Source organism: Canis lupus, chromosome 5 (genome assembly GCF_048164855.1).
Source record: "Canis lupus baileyi chromosome 5, mCanLup2.hap1, whole genome shotgun sequence".
NCBI classification, from domain to species: Eukaryota; Metazoa; Chordata; class Mammalia; order Carnivora; family Canidae; genus Canis; species Canis lupus.
In genome coordinates this window covers 5,249,464-5,268,232 of record NC_132842.1, presented here as the reverse complement: position 1 = coordinate 5,268,232, position 18,769 = coordinate 5,249,464, and the positions used below count along the sequence as shown (strand labels likewise).

At 40.1% G+C, this 18,769-nt stretch overlaps 1 protein-coding gene across 11 annotated transcripts in view; it reads right to left on the bottom strand.

The window, feature by feature from the left end:
* The window catches only part of ABI1 (abl interactor 1), a 136,012-nt gene that overhangs the window by 104,126 nt on the left and 13,117 nt on the right, over positions 1-18,769 (bottom strand). For 9 of the 11 annotated variants that reach the window (XM_072825287.1, XM_072825292.1, XM_072825289.1 and 6 more), the window contains exon 1: positions 13,287-13,562. The exons of 1 other annotated variant lie outside the window; for it this stretch is intronic. In XM_072825287.1, coding sequence (XP_072681388.1) covers positions 13,287-13,403 — 117 coding nt within the window. In that variant the 5' untranslated portion in view covers positions 13,404-13,562. Of the gene's footprint in view, positions 1-12,539; positions 12,561-13,286; positions 13,563-18,769 lie in introns of those variants that run through there. One more of the 11 variants, XM_072825297.1, reaches the window with a different exon arrangement.

Sequence of the window (18,769 nt, the reverse complement as noted above, 5' to 3'; positions counted from 1 at the left end):
GTTTTCTATTTCTTCCTGTTCCAGTTTTGGTAGTTTGTGGTTTTCCAGAAATGCGTCCATTTCTTCTAGATTGCCTAATTTATTGGCGTAAAGCTGCTCATATGTTTTTAAAATTGTTTGTAGGGATCCCTGGGTGGCGCAGCGGTTTGGCGCCTGCCTTTGGCCCAAGGCGCGATCCTGGAGACCCGGGATCGAATCCCACGTCGGGCTCCCGGTGCATGGAGCCTGCTTCTCCCTCTGCCTGTGTCTCTGCCTCTGTCTCTGTGTGTGACTATCATAAATAAATAAATAAATTTTTAAAAATAAATTTAAAAAATCGTTTGTATTTCCTTGGTATTGGTTGTGATCTCTCCTTTTTCGTGATTTTATTAATTAGAACCTTTTCTCTTTTGAAATGACTGGCTGGCTGATGGTTTATCTAGCTTAATAATTCTTTCAAAGAACCAACTCCTGGTTTTGTTCCCTTAACCTTTCCTCATGGTCTTTGTTTTTCTCTTTTTTCCTCAGCTTTCTTCCTTACCATCAACTTGTCTTCTATGTCACTCTCTTCTACCTCATTAATCCTTGTCGTTAGGACCTCCAGTTTGGATTACGTTTCATTTAATTGATTTTTAATTTTGGCTTGATTAAAGTCTACAGTCATAAAGTCTCTTGAATCCTTTATCCTTTTTTCCAGAGCCACCACTAGCTTTATAATTGTGCTTCTGAATTGGCTTTCTGACATTGAATTGTAATCCAAATTCTGTAACTCTGTGGCAGAGAATACTGTTTCTGATTCTTTCTTTTGTGGTGAGTTCTTCTTTCTAGTCCTTTTGCTCAGTGCAGAGTGGCTAAAAACGAGTTGTACTTGTTAGAAGTGCAAATTCTTCTCTCTGTAGTATTCCTTCTGTTCTCTCTTTAAATCTCAGGTCGAATTTGTAGGTGTTCAGGATGATTTGAAAATTACCTAGGTAAGTTGGTGGAGACAGGTGACTTGGGGACCCTACTCCTCTGCCATCTTGCAGGATCTCCTAATTATCTTTTTTTTTTTTTAAACCAGTTCAGAGTAATATTATTTGCTTTGTTATATTTAGTTTTTTGAGTATAATTGACAATGTTACATTAGTTTCAGGTATACAACAGTGTATCCAGAGAAATCTATATATTATGCTACACTCACCACAATAATTAGCTACCATTTGTCAATATGCTATACTATTACAGTATCATTGACTATATTCCCTATGCTGTGCCCTTTAGTTCTATGATTTATTCATCCCATAACTGGAAGCCCATATCCCCCACTCCTCTTCATCCATTTTGCCCATACTTCCTTCCCTCTGGCAACCATCAGTTTGTTCTATATATTTACAAGTCTGAATCAATTTATTGTTTATTCATTTGTTTTGTTTTTTTTAGTTTCCCCATGAGTTAAATACTACAGTATCTGTCTTTCTTAGTCTGATTTATTTCACTTGGATTCATCTATGTTGCCACAAATGGCAAATTCTTGTCCTTTTCATGGCTGAGTAATATTCCTGTCTGCGTATATACCATATATTCCTTATCCATAAACCATCAATGGACATTTAGATGGCTTCCATAACTCGGCTATTGTAGATAATGCTGCAATGAACACAAGGGCACATGTATCTTTCCAAATTAGTGTTTTCATTTTCTTTGGGTAAACAGTAGTGGAATTATTGGATCATATGGTATTTCTATTTTTGATTTTTGAGGAACTCACATACTATTATCTATTAAGGCTGTATGTATTTACATTTCACCAACAGTGCATAAGCTTCCTTTTTCTCCACATCCTCACCAACACTTGTTATTTCTTGTTTTTTATGATTTAAATCATTCTGACAGGTATAAGGTGATATCTCATTGTGGTTTTCATTTGCATTTCCTTGATGATTAGTAATGTTGTGCATTTTTCCATGTGTCTTCTGGCCATCTGTATGTTTTCTTTGGAAAAATATCAATTCAGTTCCTCTGCCCATTAATCACTTTCTTTTCCCATTTAATTATCCAAACAACACTTCTCCCTGTCCAAAACAGTCTTTTTTTTTTTTTTTTTTGCTCATTGTCTGTCTCCTAACCTCTATAATGAAAAATTCATAAGGGGAGGTGCTTGGCCTTACTCACTATAGCATCTCTGGGACCTAAGAGGAGAGTATCTGAGAAATGGTAGGTACTCAAGGAATTTTTATCAAGTGAAGAATGAATGATTTAATACGGTAATTCTTTCTGAACTACAAGACCTGACAAATAGTAATATTCAGACTGAGAGGAATGACAGAGAACAACATTTGCAAAGGCAGAAAAGAATGAAACTGCAAAAACTGAAAGGCCAATATAACTGGTGAGATAAAGGTAATAGGATGAATGCAGCAAAACTAGAAAAATAGGAGCTGTACTATATAGGGCCTCTTAGGTCTTATTGTGAGACTGTATACTTACGGGGAATCATTAAAAGATTTTTAAGCAGGGAGTGACATGATCAGATTTCTTTTGAAAATACCACTTAAGCCACAGGATATACAATGGGAACGTGATCAGAGGAAGATTCATGGTGATGTAAAGACAATTAGAAGCTATAGCAGTTATCTAAGCTTTACACTGGGATGGTAGAATAAGTCAATTTAAAAATCAACAGGACCTGTTACAGATGAAGGGAAGAGAGGACAAAGAGGAATAATGGACTCAAGAATGATGCCTAGGTTTCTAATAGGTGAGTGAATGGACAGTAGTAAAGGAGACTAGGGAGAGGTGATGAATTCAGTTTCTAGCATCATAAGTCTGAGGCACATATGATTCAAATAAGCAGAAGTATCAATTAGACCACTTTAATACTTAAAGGCAGGGTGGAGAGTTGGACAAAATGGGTGAAGGGGAGTGGGAGCTATAGTCTTTAAGTTATGGAATGAGTAAGTCACAGAGATAAATGCCACAGCATAGGGAATATAGTCAAATGATACTATAATAGCATTGTATGGTGACAAATGGTAACAACATTTGTGGTAAGCATAATGTATAGACTTCTCTGGAATCACTACCTTGAACTAAAACTAATTTAACATTATGTATCGACTACACTCAAAAAAAAAAAAAAAACACCAACCCCTAGTACCTTAAAAAAAATAATAAATTTTTAAACAATACTTAAAAGTAAAGGAGAATAAGGGGCCAGAGAGTAACAGGAAAAGTAGGAAAGAATGTCATCATAAAAGCCAAAGGATTGGCTTTTCCTAAAAAGGGAAAGTAGTCAATTTTGTGAAATGATGCTGAGAAGACAAGCAAAATGAGAACTCAACAGAGGGCACACACCCAGATGGCTCAGTCAGTTGAGCATAGAACTCTTGGTTTCAGCTCAGGTCACCATCTCAGGGTTGTGAGATCGAGCACACATTGGGCTCGGATTCTCTCTCCCTCCACCCCTCCCGCTAATGTCTGCATACTCACTCTCCAAAATAAATAAACAAATCTTTAGAAAAAAATGAGAACTAAACAGCTTTCAATGAATTTTGCAGCATGTAGGTTACTGAACATAATTTCAGTGGAAAAGTAATGACAGAACAAAACAGGTTAAAGAGTGAATGCAAAGTGAGGGATGGAGGAGGGTGTATACAATAATTCTAATAAAACTCTAAGCAACATGGGAAAAAGAGGCCAGGTACCACATGGATCTATGAAGTCAAAGGATAATTTGCTCATACAATAAAGACTTGAGATGTTTTGATTCCAACTGCACAAATTCAATAAAGAGAAGATATAAGCGTAAGGCTTCTGAAAAAGGGAAGAGAGAATGGGACTCAGAGCAAAGATAAGGACTGACCTTAGCTAGGAGGAAGGACACCTTTCCTCCATTACAACAAAGAAACAGAATAGATTGGCAAAGGATGCTAGTAGGATTGGAGATGGAGTGGTAAAAAATTACGTCATATAATGAGGACTATTTTCTCCATGGAATAAAAGATGAGAAAGGAAAGAGATTTTAAAAGGGAAGAGAAACTTAAAACAGTCTATGGTAAACAGAGAAATACACTGGTATGAAAAATATAGTGGGATTGATGGGCTATGTTAAGGGTCCACTTGTGAGTAGAACCATAATTTTAAAATGGCATAGGGGCACCTGAGTGGCTCAGTTGGTTGGTCACCTGACTCTTCATTTCAGTTCAGGTCACCATCTCGGGGTTGTGACATTGAGGCCCTTGTCAGGCTCTGCACTCAGAGGGGAGTCTGCTTCTCTAGCTCGCTCTTCCCCACTTTTCCTGGGCCCCTCCCCCTGCTCATGCTATCTAAAATAAATAAATCTTAAAAAAAATAAAATGGCATTCACAAATCTTTTTATTTTTACTTTTTTTTTTAAGATTTATTCATGAGAGAGATAGAGAGTGAGAGGCAGAGACACAAGCAGAAGGAAAAGCAGGCTCCCTGCAGGTAGCCCAATATGGAACTCGACTGAACTTCGGGATCACACCCTGAGTCGAAGGCAGCCACCCAGGCTTCCCTCATAAACCTTTTATAAACACAATTTTCTTGTTTTATTTTTTAAAAGATTTTATTTATTTATGAGAGAAACACAGAGAGAGAGAGAGAGAGAGAGAGAGAGGCAGAGACGCAGGCAGAGGGAGAAGCAGGCTCCATGCAGGGAGCCTGACGTGGGGCTCGATCCCTGGTCTCCAGGATCAGGCCCTGGGCTGAAGGCGGCGTTAAACCGCTAAACTACCCAGGCTGCCCTACTACACAATTTTCTAAAATCAGTATTTGTTATTGTCACAGGTTGCTAGTATTTGAACCAAGAAGTATCTTTTTTCTACATAATGCATTATATACATTTCCAGTGTTCACCTTTCTGGAAGGCATTAACTCCCTCATGGCACAAATAGAAAGGATTCTCAAAAAGCACCATCCATGCTTGGGGCACCTGGCTGACTTAGTAGAGTATACAATTTTTGATCTCAGGGTTCTGAGTTCAAGCCTCATGTTGGGTATAGAGATTATTTAAAAATAAAAATAAACCTTAAAAAAAAAAAAAAAAGCATACCATGCTTGCCTTTCCACAAAAGGAAAAAATAAAATTTATCAAATGTAATTTTATCAGAGCATGTAAAAATCAGTATTAGGAATTAAATATAAAGCATTCAGGAAACAAGTGACCTGTAAAGGTAAACTGAAGTTTTTCAATAATACACTTTCATTAGACAATATTTTTGTTCCCTTTAAATTTCAAGGAGATAAAAAATAAAAATTTGCTCTAATTAAAAGCGGCTGAGACTATCCAGATGCACATCTTGCATACTATGCTTCATTTAAGTTCTGAAGAAGAATTCACATTTGATTTAATTAGACAATCTCACAGAAGTTTCAGGTACTTTTAGTTTCAAAATATATTATGACTGAAATATTTTCTGCCTTAAACAATTTAAGTTTCCCAACTATACAGCAGTAACTTTACATTCTTTAAAGGCTGTGCATAGGGCAGTCCCGGTGGCCCAGCGGTTTGGTGCCGCCTTCGGCCTGGAGTGTGATCCTGGAGACCTGGGATCCAGTCCTACTTCGGGTTCCCTGCATGGAGCCTGCTTCTCTCCCTCTTCCTCTGCCTGTGTGTGTGTGTGTGTGTGTGTGTCTCTTTCTCTCTCTCTGTCACGAATAAATAAATAAAAGCTTTAAAAAAAATTTTTAATAAAAAAATAAAGGTTGTACATAGAAGTGATTTTTTAAATTTATTATTTTTAAGTAATTTCTATACCCAACATAGGGCTCAAACTCACAACCACAGATCAAGAGTCACATGCTCCACCAACTTGTAATGGTCTAAGCCATGTATATTTCTAAAAAGTTTAAAATTTGTGCAGTTCCTATATTTAATATCACTTCAGTAATGAAGGAAATTAACCTTATATATAAAGTGAAAAATTAGACTCCAAGTCTTTTTTTTTTTATTAAATAGCTTTTTATTTATTTTTTTAATTTTTATTTATTTATGATAGTCACACAGAGAGCGAGAAAGAGAGAGAGGCAGAGACACAGGCAGAGGGAGAAGCAGGCTCCATGCACCGGGAGCCCGACGTGGGATTCGATCCCAGGTCTCTAGGATCGTGCCCTGGGCCAAAGGCAGGCGCCAAACCGCTGTGCCACCCAGGGATCCCTAGACTCCAAGTCTTAATTGCTATCAGTTTACACTCATATTCTGAGTATATGTTCATGCCTGCAATTCCCTCATTACACTGCAATATGATAGTACTACAGTGCAAATTCAGATAGCTATATATTTCACAACAAAAGAGCATTATGAACCACTCCTAGGTGTATATACCAAAGAACTGAAAAGTACTCCAATAAACACCATACATGAATTTTCATAATACCATTCACAATAACCAAAAAGTAGAAATTCAAATGTCCAATAACAGATGAATGGATAAACAAAATGTGGTATATTTGGTAGAATATTATCCATAAAAAAGGATGAAGTACTAACACGTGCTATAAAATGAACTTCAAAAATATAATGTTTACTATAAGTGAAAGAAGGCAAACAAAAGGCCTCGTATTATATAATTCCACTTATATGAACTGTATAGAATACAAAAATTCAGAAAGCAAATTGGCAGGTGCCAGGTACTAGGTGGGTAGGGATAGGGACAAACTGCTTAATGAGTACAAGGTTATTCTGAGGAGTGATAAAAATGTTCTGGAACTAGATCAAGGTGATGATTGTGCAACACTGTAGAGTAAAAAATACCATTAAACTATATACTTTAAAATGGTTGGTTTTATATGAATTATATCTCAAGAAAAAAGAATCCACTTGGGAGCTCCCCTCTATTTGCTATGTGGGATGATCCTAGATTCATGAATTGCTTAATGAAGTCAATTAAATCGTAAAAGGAAAAAAAACAAAAATTCCATATGAACCAAATAGTATAGCTATATCTAATCAACCTATGGCAGGAATCACTAACAAAATTGGCTGTAAATTAAAAATGTTAACAGTAAAAATATATATATTAACCATTTTAAAGCTTTCTACTCATTTTTGTCACTTGTAAATTATAACATTCATCATCTTTTTTCTCCACATATAAAAGTTATGCAATAGATTTAATAATAACCCTTTATCTTTTAGGGCAATATTCTAATATATTCATGGATGAAATGATATGTAAAAGATAGGCTTTACAATAATGGTAAGGAGATTTAAGAGGAATATAGATGAAAGGAGACTGGCCGGGAGTTGATAATTGTTGAAGATGGGTAATGAACATAAGGTTTCATTATATATTCTCTCCATTTCTGAATATGTTTGAAATTTTCCATAATGAATTTTTAATTATTGTGTTACTAGTAAAATAAAGTTCAAAATTAGTTTCTTTATACATTTTTTTTAAGATTTAATTTATTTATTCATGAGAGACACAGGCAGAGGGAGAACCAGGTTCCATACAGGGAGCCCGACGTGGGACTCGATCCTGGGTCTCCAGGATGAGGCCCTGGGCTGAAGGAGGCAGTAAAATGCTGAGCCACCCTAGCTACCCAGTTTCCTTATACTTTAAGTTATATTTGAAATAGGATGGATTGGAAATGGTAAGTTTATTTTAAACAAACACAATCACAGATCACACCCCCATTTGTTCAAATACCTTTCTTCCACTACAGAGTATTAGCATTCTTTAGCTATCAGAACCAACTGGAGGACACAGAAGCACACAGAAGGCATTAGAAGTATCCTCATCCTGAGGAATTAGGATGTCCAAAAGATACAAGCATGCTAAAACTCAGGATCTAAACAGATCAGGATTAGATCAAAGCACCATAGGTAAAGTTCTTATTAGTACGAAAGTTACAAAAGGAAAAAGGAGAACTGTTTGTTTTTTTTAAGATTTTATTTGAGAGGGAGAGCATGTGAGCATGGCAGTGAAGGCAGAGGGGGAGAAGAATCTCAAGCAGGTTTCACGCTGAGCATAGAGCACAGTGCAGGGCTTTGTCTCACCACCCTGAGATCATGGCCTGAGTAAAAACCAAGAGTCAGACGCTTAGCCAACTGAACCACCCAGGCACTCTAGGACATTAGTTTTAACACAAACTTTCAAATAACATACAGCCCTAAAGAATAGTCCATATCCTTGAGAGTATTAATAATAAGAATTGATATAATGTTCTATCCTTATGAATGGACTTTTTGTAAGACCTAATATGGAAGGTCAGATCCTATCTGCTTCACAGCAGCATTAATAAACATGGTGTGACATGGTATAAATCAAACAACTGAGGATCTTCCATAAAATATCTAAAGCTCCGTTTTGTTTTAAATTGTCATAACATTAGCCTCACATGTACAACATCATTCAGTATTTGTATATACTGCAAAATGATCACCACAATAAACCTAGCTAACATCCATCACCACACAGTTATAATTTTTTTTTCTTACTATAGTGAGAATTTTTAAGATCTACTCTCTTAGAAACTTTTTTTCTTTAAGATTTTTTTTAATTCATGACACAGAGAGGGAGGCAGAGACACAGGCAGAGGGAGAAGCAGGCTCCATGCAGGGAGCCCGATGCGGGATTCGATCCCGGGTCTCCAGGATTGCGCCCTGGGCAAAGGCAGGCACTAAACCGCTGCGCCACCCAGGGATCCCTCCACCCTAATTTTCTTAACCATTTTGACTGAACCTAGTTTGTGTGGAAATCAGAAATAATTATAATATTTCAAGACTTTTTTGTTAACTTTTACTAATTTTTTTAAGAGTTTATCTATTTGAGAGAGTGAGAGAGCTCAAGTGGGGAGGAGGAACAGAGGGTGAAGCAAACCTCCCCCCCCCCCCCCCCCCACTGAGCAGGGAGGCCAACTTGGGACTCAAACCTAGGACCCTGAGATCATGACCTAAGCCAAAGGCGGAAACTTAACTGATTGAGGCACCCAGGAGCCCCTGCTAACTTCTACTAATTATTATACAAATTTTCTTATCACAATTGCAAAGCTGAATCAGAATTTTAAAAACCAAAGATGCATAGAAAGGAAAGGATCCACCAAACTCAATGAAAAACTAGCCTGATTCCTATAATACAGTACTTCAAGTGCCAAAGCTACCATCCTTTGGTGATGAAGGCAAGTCCCCAAATTACAAACATACCTGTTCTTATACTTGCAACCTGGAACTCAGAAGAAACGATGATAAAATAGTTGTTAGATTCTAGATTTTCCAACAAGAGTCTATTCATCCTATGACATTTCTGAATTAGTCTAGATTCAATGGAGTCTGGAGACAGAGTGATATAGCAGGAGTTTAGCCTGTGGAGCCTCTCGGAGTTGGGCAGAAACCCTGACTGCCAATTACTAACTGTATGATCAAACAAAATTTATTTAACTTTTCTGACTCTTAATTTCCTTAACTATAAAAGAATACTGCCTATCATGGAGAGTTTTTTAAGGATTAAAGACAATACAAATCAACCAGCAGAGGCTGGGACGGGGTAGGTACTCAACAAGTAGAAGCAATTACAGTACTACCTTCTTCATACCAGCTTTTTATCCTCTATGCTCAGGTAAACATCCCCATTCAGTCAGTATTCATTAAAAGGAAAATCGTGTTTGATTCTACACACTGTCTAAACAAGATATAGAACTTTAGGCTAGGTATTTGATGCCTCTGACTACAGGCTGATCATCTGCTTAAAAAAAGAAAATCATAGGGACACCTGGGTGTCTCAGAGGTTGAGTGTCTGCCTTTTTAGCTCAGGGCATGATCCTGGGGTCCCAGGATCGAGTCCCACATCAGGCTTCCTGCATGGGGCCTGCTTCTCCCTCTGCCTATATCTCTGCCTCTCTCATTAATAAATAAATAAAATCTTTTAAAAAAAGTTATATGGAAGACTTTTATGCTTAAAAAAAAAAGGTATATTGGAAGACCCCAATCTAGCAATCTGCATGCTGAGAAACCTGTCTTAGCAGTTTCTACTCCTTTTCACTTAGCTTACCTTCCTATTCCCCAAAACAGTTTCCATGACAATGGCAATACAGACCCTAAAGTAGAGCAAAGAGAACTGGTCAGATACGAGTATGTACAAGTTGAGGAGTGACTGTCCTTGACCTAACCCACCAGAAAAACTCAAACTGAAGACAAAAAAAGGCAAAGATTTTTCTTCATGTCTATATATAAAATACTTTATATTTTGAGAATTATTTCCCCATAGCAATTTCAAAAGCACTATCCTTTTTTACAGTAATAGACTGTTTTGAGAAGTTTTGCTATTAATAAAACAATTTAATAATTAAAGTCAACAGGCCCTGAAGAACTAATAAAGTGCTCTATGCTCAACTGCACCACAGCCAAAAGAACTTGTCTGCTAAACAACTCACCTGAATTGTACTTCCAAACTGTATGAAAACAAAATAAAAATTGAACTCTGAGGATAAAAATCACCCAAGCAATAAAATAACTCATCTTGAGTATAAAAAATTCACAAAATATAAGTGACTATATTAAGTATATATATATATATATATATATATACACACACACACACACACATATATATATATATAGGACTATATGCTTTCCCTGAGAGGTAATATGTTTATGTAAAATGTTCATAACTTAATCAAACCCAGGGTCACAGAAAGGATATAGAAAGATCTCAAAAGACAGCTAAATGTATATTTCTAGCACTACATGTTTCCTATTCCACCAAAGTTAGCAGAACAGCATGTCACAAAGGCTAAGCTACTACATCAACTTCCACAGCCTCCATCATCTTCTGAGCCTGACCCCATCTCAGGGAAGGCAGCTAGTAGCCTGCATCATGCTGCTCAAAATTTCAAGGCTACTAAGATAAACACTATGTGTGAATTTCATCTCCCCCACCCCACCCAAGTTCAAAATATCTTACTGGTGTCAAGTTTAGAACCACCAAAAACAATTTGGGGCCATTGGCAATGGCTCTTGGCACCACGGTACTAACATGTTTAAGATTACAGGGCAGCCCCGGGGACTCAGCGGTAACGCCGCCTTCAGCCCAGGGCGTGATTCTGGAGACTCAGGCATTGAGTCCCTCGTCTGCTCCCTGCATGGAGCCTGCTTCTCCCTCTGCCTGTGTCTCTGCCTCTCTCTGTGTCTCTCTTGAATAAATAAATAAATCTTAAAAAAAAAAAAAAAAATTACAGAAGAAACACCGTGATTTATCTTAACTAGGAATATTACTAATGAAGTTTAAAAGTGTTTCAGAGTTACATGACTGTGGCAAGAGGAAAGAGGTCAGGAAGGAAAAAAATAAAAACTATACAGCACACAACTACCTGAAAAAAAAAAAAAGGAGTCAATAGACAAGTTAAAACAGGCATTTGCCAACACGTAGCAGTTACCACACCATATATTTGTCAGATTTCCCAACCGCAAAAGAAGCCACCCTTTCATGAAGTACTTATTTATGGACTTCTACAAAGAAATGATTTTTCTGGACTGGGGGACAAGAAACTTCCTGTGCTTTCCCTTTAATTTTCAGAATCTTCAGAACTTTCAGCAAATTGAGATTCACCTCAATTTTAAGGCTTTTCATGTTATGGTGAATACAAGTTGTATATGTTAATATCAATAAACTACAAGACCACTCTTCTTTTTGAAAACTATATTCACTTTTCCATAGATTTTAGAATTGTTTTTTAAAAAAAGGCTAACTACAAAGTTTGCAAAAACAAATACTACAGTAGACATGGTGGCCATTCAAGAAGTTTATTTATCAGAACTCCTAAAGTAAAAAGCTTGAAAAAGTTTAGGAGATAAATTCTTACTGGTGCTACTTAAGACACAATGTTACTATGGAAATTGAGAAATATTCAAAATATCCTGAAAACAGTATCTCCTTCTAAAAATAAAGGAAACAAACCATTTGCCAACATAGAAATTATTGGTTCTTGATAATCACATGGAAGGCATTTCTAGAAATACTTTAGTTCTAAATTGCAATAACTCGACTCTTTCAGAGCACGTCTGGATTATGCCTTATCCTAACAAGCGAATTTTTGATGTCATTATATTGATACAAAGGACTCTACTCCTTAACTGCTTCTACAGCAAACTGTTGGTTTACCCAGCTGAAGATCTACAAACCAAACTATCACAGTATAAATCACTTTCAATCATTAAAATAAAAACCAACAAGAACCTCACATAATTAAAGCCTGAGAATGTTCTAATAAACTTAGTAACATTTAACATTATGGTCCTAGGACTAAATACGTCCGGTAATCTACCTGGATTCATAGTCTATGCATTTACTTAGGTCGGAAAGAGAGAAACCTCAGAAAACAAGAAACCGGCAGTTACACTGTTCTATTTTAAGCTACTTTTAAAGCCAACATGTTGTTCAAGAACTTTTGGGGAAGAGAGAGCGCAAGACATTTTTGCAAGTAGTTCAGAATAATTTATGTTTTACGATAAGGACAGTCCTCACCACCTCTAGAATGCATTATGGTGGGGCGGAAGTGAAAATGCGGGGGGGGGGGGGGGAACCCGACTTGAAATCGGACAGCCAGGCAAATTTACAAACCTTCAATTACAGGAATTTTGAGATTAACTTCTCTTATGCGCCCTCCCTCGCTCCCCATCCGCTTCCTCCTCTCCTCCGGGAGATCTGTGTAATGTGACTCATGACAAATTTTTTTTAAATAAATAAATAAAAAGACACACCCTCTGGGTTGAACTGACATAATCGCTCCCACCCTGCCCTCCCCCGCCACACACGAGCGCACACACACACATACACCCCGCTTTTCCTCTCCCTTCGGCCGCTCCTCCTTGCCCTCCCCTCTTCCCCCGTCCCAGACCCCTCCGGCACGGACGGCAGCGGGTTCTCCCGGACAGGAGCGCGGCGAACGGAAGGCGGCCGAGGGCAGCGCGCGACCCGGGGAGGGGCGGCGGGGGGGAGGGAGCCCGACCCGGGGGGGCGCACCCCGAAGGGAGGCGGACGGCAGGGGGGCGCCGGTCTGCGGCCGCCGCGAGCGCCGGGATCCCTCGCCCATTTTCTCTCTCGGCTTCTATCGGCTTCAACCACCGCAGCCACTTCCTGTATCGCAGCCCTATCCCCTCAGCCCGGCCACTTGCTCTCTCTCTCCCGGGCTGGGGCTGGGGCTGGGGCTGGGGCTGGGGTTGGGGTTGAGGCTGGGGCTGAGGCAGCCGCTGAGGTTAGGGCAGCTCCCTACCCCGCCCAGTGGGCTGGTCACTCGGGCGGCAGGCGGCGGATCCTCGGCCCGGCCGGCCGGCTCCCGCCTGCCCCCCGCCCGCCCGCGCGCCTCACCTGTATGTAGTTGTTTTCACAGTAGTCCGCCACCCGGGTCAGATTCTGGTAACTCTCTATCAGGGCCCTCTTGCCAGACGGGATCTCCTCTTCTAGTAACATCTGCAGCTCTGCCATTTTCCACCCCTCTGCATCGCTTCCTCTCGCGTTAAAGAGACAGAGGCAGCAAGGTCCGCGGAGGGGCCGAGCACCTCACAGCCCGGATACAAACCGCCTACCGCCCTCCCGCCTGGTATTGTGGGACGGCACCTCCTCCTCTTCCTCCTCACCCTCTCCACCCCGCTCCACCCACTTCGCGCAGTCGCCTCAATCCCATTCTCTCGCGAGCCTTCACGTCTTTCCCTCCTTCTCCCCGCGACCACGGGATTTTTTTTTTCCTTTCGCAAGGCCTTCAGGGAATTGTAGTCTCTCACAGGCCGTCAAACCAAGAGCGCATGCGTGTAGGGGAACCTCCCGGGGAGGAAAAAAAACAAAAAAACCCAGGGAGGACCGTAAAGGACCGCCCAGGGAGGGGGTTAAAGGCGGAGATTCCTGACATCTCCGGCAGATGGCACCATAGAGAGAGTCTAGAAAATAAAATCCTTTCCCGAGGGAAGACTTGTGAATATTGGCAGAATTTGGTTGATAGGAAATGTCAGTGAATCAGAGATATCAACACTGATACGGGATTAAAAAGGGCTAGCATATGAAGGGATCCAAATCTTTACTCCCTGTCTTCTTAGATGTAACGCGACTCTGGCTTACTTCCTCCACTCTCCATTTATCATTTAAAATTTAGCAAACATTTGTCATTAAAGCTCTGTACCAAGCAATGTACTAACACTGGAGGTACGAGTTGAACAAGAATACTCCGTACCTAAAGATTCACAATTTAAAAATACACATAATTTCAGTGTTATTCCGTCCTAATTGCTTTTTCTTTAACTCTTCTTTGCAAGTATCTCCCTATACTTTTTTTTTTTTCCTTAGATTTTATTTCTTTATTCATGGGAGACACCGAGTGAGAGGCAGAGATGCAGGCAGAGGGAGAAGCAGGCTCCATGCAGGGAGGGGACTCGACCCCAGGACCCCAGGATCACACCCTGGGCCAAAGGCAGATGCTCAACCGCTGAGCCACCCAGGCTGTCTGCAAGGAGGCAGTGCATGAGGACTGTCTTTAAAGGGGGTAAGAGGGATCCCTGGGTGGCGCAGCGGTTTGGCGCCTGCCTTTGGCCCAGGGCGCGATCCTGGAGACCCGGGATCGAATCCCACGTCGGGCTCCCGGTGCATGGAGCCTGCTTCTCTCTGCCTGTGTCTCTGCCTCTCTCTCTCTCTCTCTGTAGCTATCATAAGTAAATAAAAATTTAAAAAAAATAAATAAATAAATAAAGGGGGTAAGAAGGGCAGCCCTGGTGGCTCAGCGGTTTAGCGCCTGCTTTCAGCCCAGGGTGTGATCCTGATCAAGTCCCATGTCGGGCTCCTTGCACGGGGCCTGCTTCTCCCTCTGCCTGTGTCTCTGTCTCTCATGAATAAATAAGTAAAATCCTTTTTATTTTTTTTTAAAGGGGGTAGGAAAAGGCGGCATGGTGACATATGGAATATTCCCTTTTTTGGGAACTGTGCCTAGTTGTAAGTAGCCCACTGGTTAGTTATGGCCTATGGATATTTTGACGTGGGTCACCTGATGGGCCTGTGTTCAGCCAGGTGGTCACTATGACCCTTTGTACATCCATTCTCAAGACTGTTTGCCTAAAAGTGGACTCTACAATATATTAGTATTTTTAATGTGATTTTTTTTAACAATGTGATATATTCTTTTTTTTTTTTAATTTTTATTTATTTATGATAGTCACAGAGAGAGAGAGGAGGCAGAGACACAGGCAGAGGGAGAAGCAGGCTCCGTGCACCGGGAACCCGACATGGGATTCGATCCCGGTTATCCGGGATCGCGCCCTGGGCCAAAGGCAGGCGCCAAACCGCTGCGCCACCCAGGGATCCCCCAATGTGATATATTCTTAAATTTGGTTTCCACATGAGCCAGATTTAACTACAGACATCACTAAGCTTGCTTATATCTATATATTGATACCTTTTTTTTTTTTTTTTAAGTTTTGGTTGGCTTTTGGTGGTTGGTTATTTGTTTTTGTTTTAATCTCTACATCCAACATGGGATTCCAACTCAGGACCCTAAGATCAAAGGTCTTCTGTCTGAGCCAGCCAGGTGTCCCCACATAGTGATACCTTTTAACAACATTGGGGAGGTGATCCCTGGGTGGCTCAGCGGTTCAGCACCTGCCTTTGGCCCAGGGCATGATCCTGGAGCCCCAGGGTCAAGTCCTGCATTGGACTCCCTGCATAGAGCCTGTGTCTCTGCCTCTCTTTTCTCTCTCATGAATAAATAAATAAAATCTTAAAAAAAAAAAACACAAAAAAAACCAACATTGGGGAAGTCAATAAACAGGTGCCCCTGCTTTACTATTTTCAAAGTACTACCAGATTTCTCTCATGCCCACAACTCTGAGGAATAAATGACCTAAAGATTCTCTTCTATCTTTACTAAATATGGAAATTTAAGCTAGAAAGCAAAAGAGTTTAGCTAAGGACACTGGAAATAGTAATCAAGTGCTTCAACTTCTAGATCAGTGATCATTCCTACTATCCAGTTAAAACTATCCATTCAAATACTTGTGGTTCATATAAAATACATTCAAAGAAGTTATCCCTCATACCTTTAAGGTAATTTAAGGTAATTGCTATCCTCTGTATTTTTATTTAAAAAATAGTTTCCCTGATAATTACAGTCTATAATCTGGCAATATTTCTTTATTAAAACCAAAGAGTGTCAACTACACTTCAACTTAAAAGGGGTTTGTGGAGATAAAACTGTAAAACACAGCACCATACTGTAGCTATGGGCTTTCAACACAACTCAAAATAAAAAATATTATATGCAACAAGATCCAAAACATAGGTAGGTAGGTAGGTAGGTAGGTAGGTAGATAGATAGATAGATAGATAGATAGATAGATAGATAGATAGATGATATACACGCTGGTATAAAAGTTTTACAAAACTAGGTATGCCTGGTGGCTCAGTGGTTGAGCATCTGCCTTCAGATCATGATCTTGGGGTCCTGGGATCGAGTCCCATGTGGGGCTCCCTGCTCAGTGGGAACTCTGCTTCTTCCTCTCCCTCTGTCCCTCCTTCTTGCTCCTGCTCTCTCTTTCTCAAATAAATAAATAAATAAAACCTTTAAAAAAAGTTTTACAAAACTAAATATGATTACTCTGATATTTCCTGTTCTATTTTATTTTACGTAATGTTGATAAGGACCACTGAATTCATTTCATGACCCACAGTTTGAAAACCATTTTTCCCTCCCAATAAATTAAGCTAAGAACTTAACTGACTCTAAGGACAAAATGTGACTCTATACCATAAGCATATGTTACTATCATAAATTTAGGTTAAGTTACAAACATAAAAAGTTACTAACAGATAAACCAGAAAAATGTATATATTCAAAGATTTAATAGAATAAAATTTAGCTGAAGGATCTAAATGTCTGTACTAAAACAACTTCCTTATACACCCGTATTCAAAATCCTAACAGGTTTTTAAAAATTGACAAGGTGATTCTAAAAATTATATGGAAATGGGGCAGCTCCGGTAGCTCAGCGGCTTAGTGCCCGGGGTATGATCCTGGAGATCCCGGATTGAGTCCCACGTCAGGCTCCCTGCGTGGAGCCTGCTTCTCCCTCTGCCTGTGTCTTTGGAAGTCCATCTTTGGAAGTCCATTAGTCAGCCTACTATAGCCATCATTAAAGTTAAAACACTATGCTTAAAAAAAGAATACTGTTAAGAAAGTGAGAAGATAAGCCACAACATATACATTTGACAGAGGACTCATCCTTAGAATATAACTTTAAAAGATTCCTCCAAGTCAAGGCACCTGGGTGGCTCAGTCGGTTAAGCATCTGATCTCAGCTGGGGTCACGGATCTCAGGGTCCTGGTTTGGAGTCCTGCATTGGGTTCCCTGCTCAGTGAAGAGTCTGCTTCTTTCTCTTCCTCTGCCTCTGTCCCTTCCCCAACTCCTGTGCCCTATCTTGCTCTTCACTCACTCTCTCTCAAATAAATAAATAAATAAAATATTAAAAAATTCTTCCAAGTCAATACAAAAAAGATAGTTCAGAGGTGCCTGGGTGGCTTAGTGGGTTAAGAATCTGCCTTTGGCCAGGACGTGATCCCACAGTCCTGGGATTGGCTTGCTCAGCAAGGAGTCTGCTTCTCCTTCTCCCTCTCCTGCCTCTCCCCACTGTTTGTGCTCTCTCTCTGTCAAATAAATAAATGAAATCTAAAAATAAATAAATAAAGACAATTCAATAAAAAACAGACAAGAGAACTACATTTCACAAAAGGCCAATAAATACAGGAAAAGGTACTCATTACTCATCAAGAAAATGCAAACTAAAGCCATACTAGGCGCACCTGGGAGGCTCGGTCTATTAAGTATCTGTCTTTAGCTCCTGTCATGGTTTCAGGATCCTGGGATCAACCCCTCATAGGGGGGATCCCTGGGTGGCGCAGCGGTTTAGCGCCTGCCTTTGGCCCAGGGCGTGATCCTGGAGACCCAGGATCGAATCCCACGTCGGGCTCCGGTGCATGGAGCCTGCTTCTCCCTCTGCCTATGTCTCTGCCTCTCTCTCTCTCTCTCTCTCTGTGTGTGACTATCATAAAAATAAATTAAAAAAAAAAAATCCCTCATAGGGCTGCCTGCTTCTCCCTCTCCCTCTCTACCACCCCCTTACCCCGCCACTCGTGTGCACTCTCTCTTTCTCAAACAAGTAAATAAAATCTTTAAAATAAATAAATAAAATAAAGCCATACTAAGATAACACTGCCCTGCACCAGGATGTAGTGTAAATTTTTTTCAGATTTTCAATTAAGTAATTAATTTATAGAGCATGGGGGCACACACACGTGCAAGGGTGTGGGGAGAAGAGTGAGTGAGAGAAAAACCCAACTGGATTCCACACTAGTGCAGAAGCCTCACACAGAGCTCAATCTCATGACACTAAAATCATGACCTGAGCCGAAATCAAGAGCCTGCTGCTAAATGGACTGAGCCACCCATGTACCCTGTAGTATAAATTTTAAAAGACTACACTACATGCCCATTAGAATAGCTACAAAAAAAATATCCTGACATTAGCAGAGACATTACATCTTATATATTACTGGCTACAAACTACTGCAGTCCCTCTGCAAAGCAGTATAGCAGTTTCCTATAAAGCCAAATATATACCTAATATATAACCTAGCTATCCTACTCATAGATATTTACCTGAGAGAAATGAAAATGTATGTTGGCACAAAAACCATTATGTGTGAGATCCCTGGGTGGCTCAGCAGTTTAGCACCTGCCTTCAGCCCAGGGCGTGATCCTGGAGTCCTGGGATCGAGTCCCACATCAGGCTCCCTGCATGGAGCCTGCTTCTCCCTC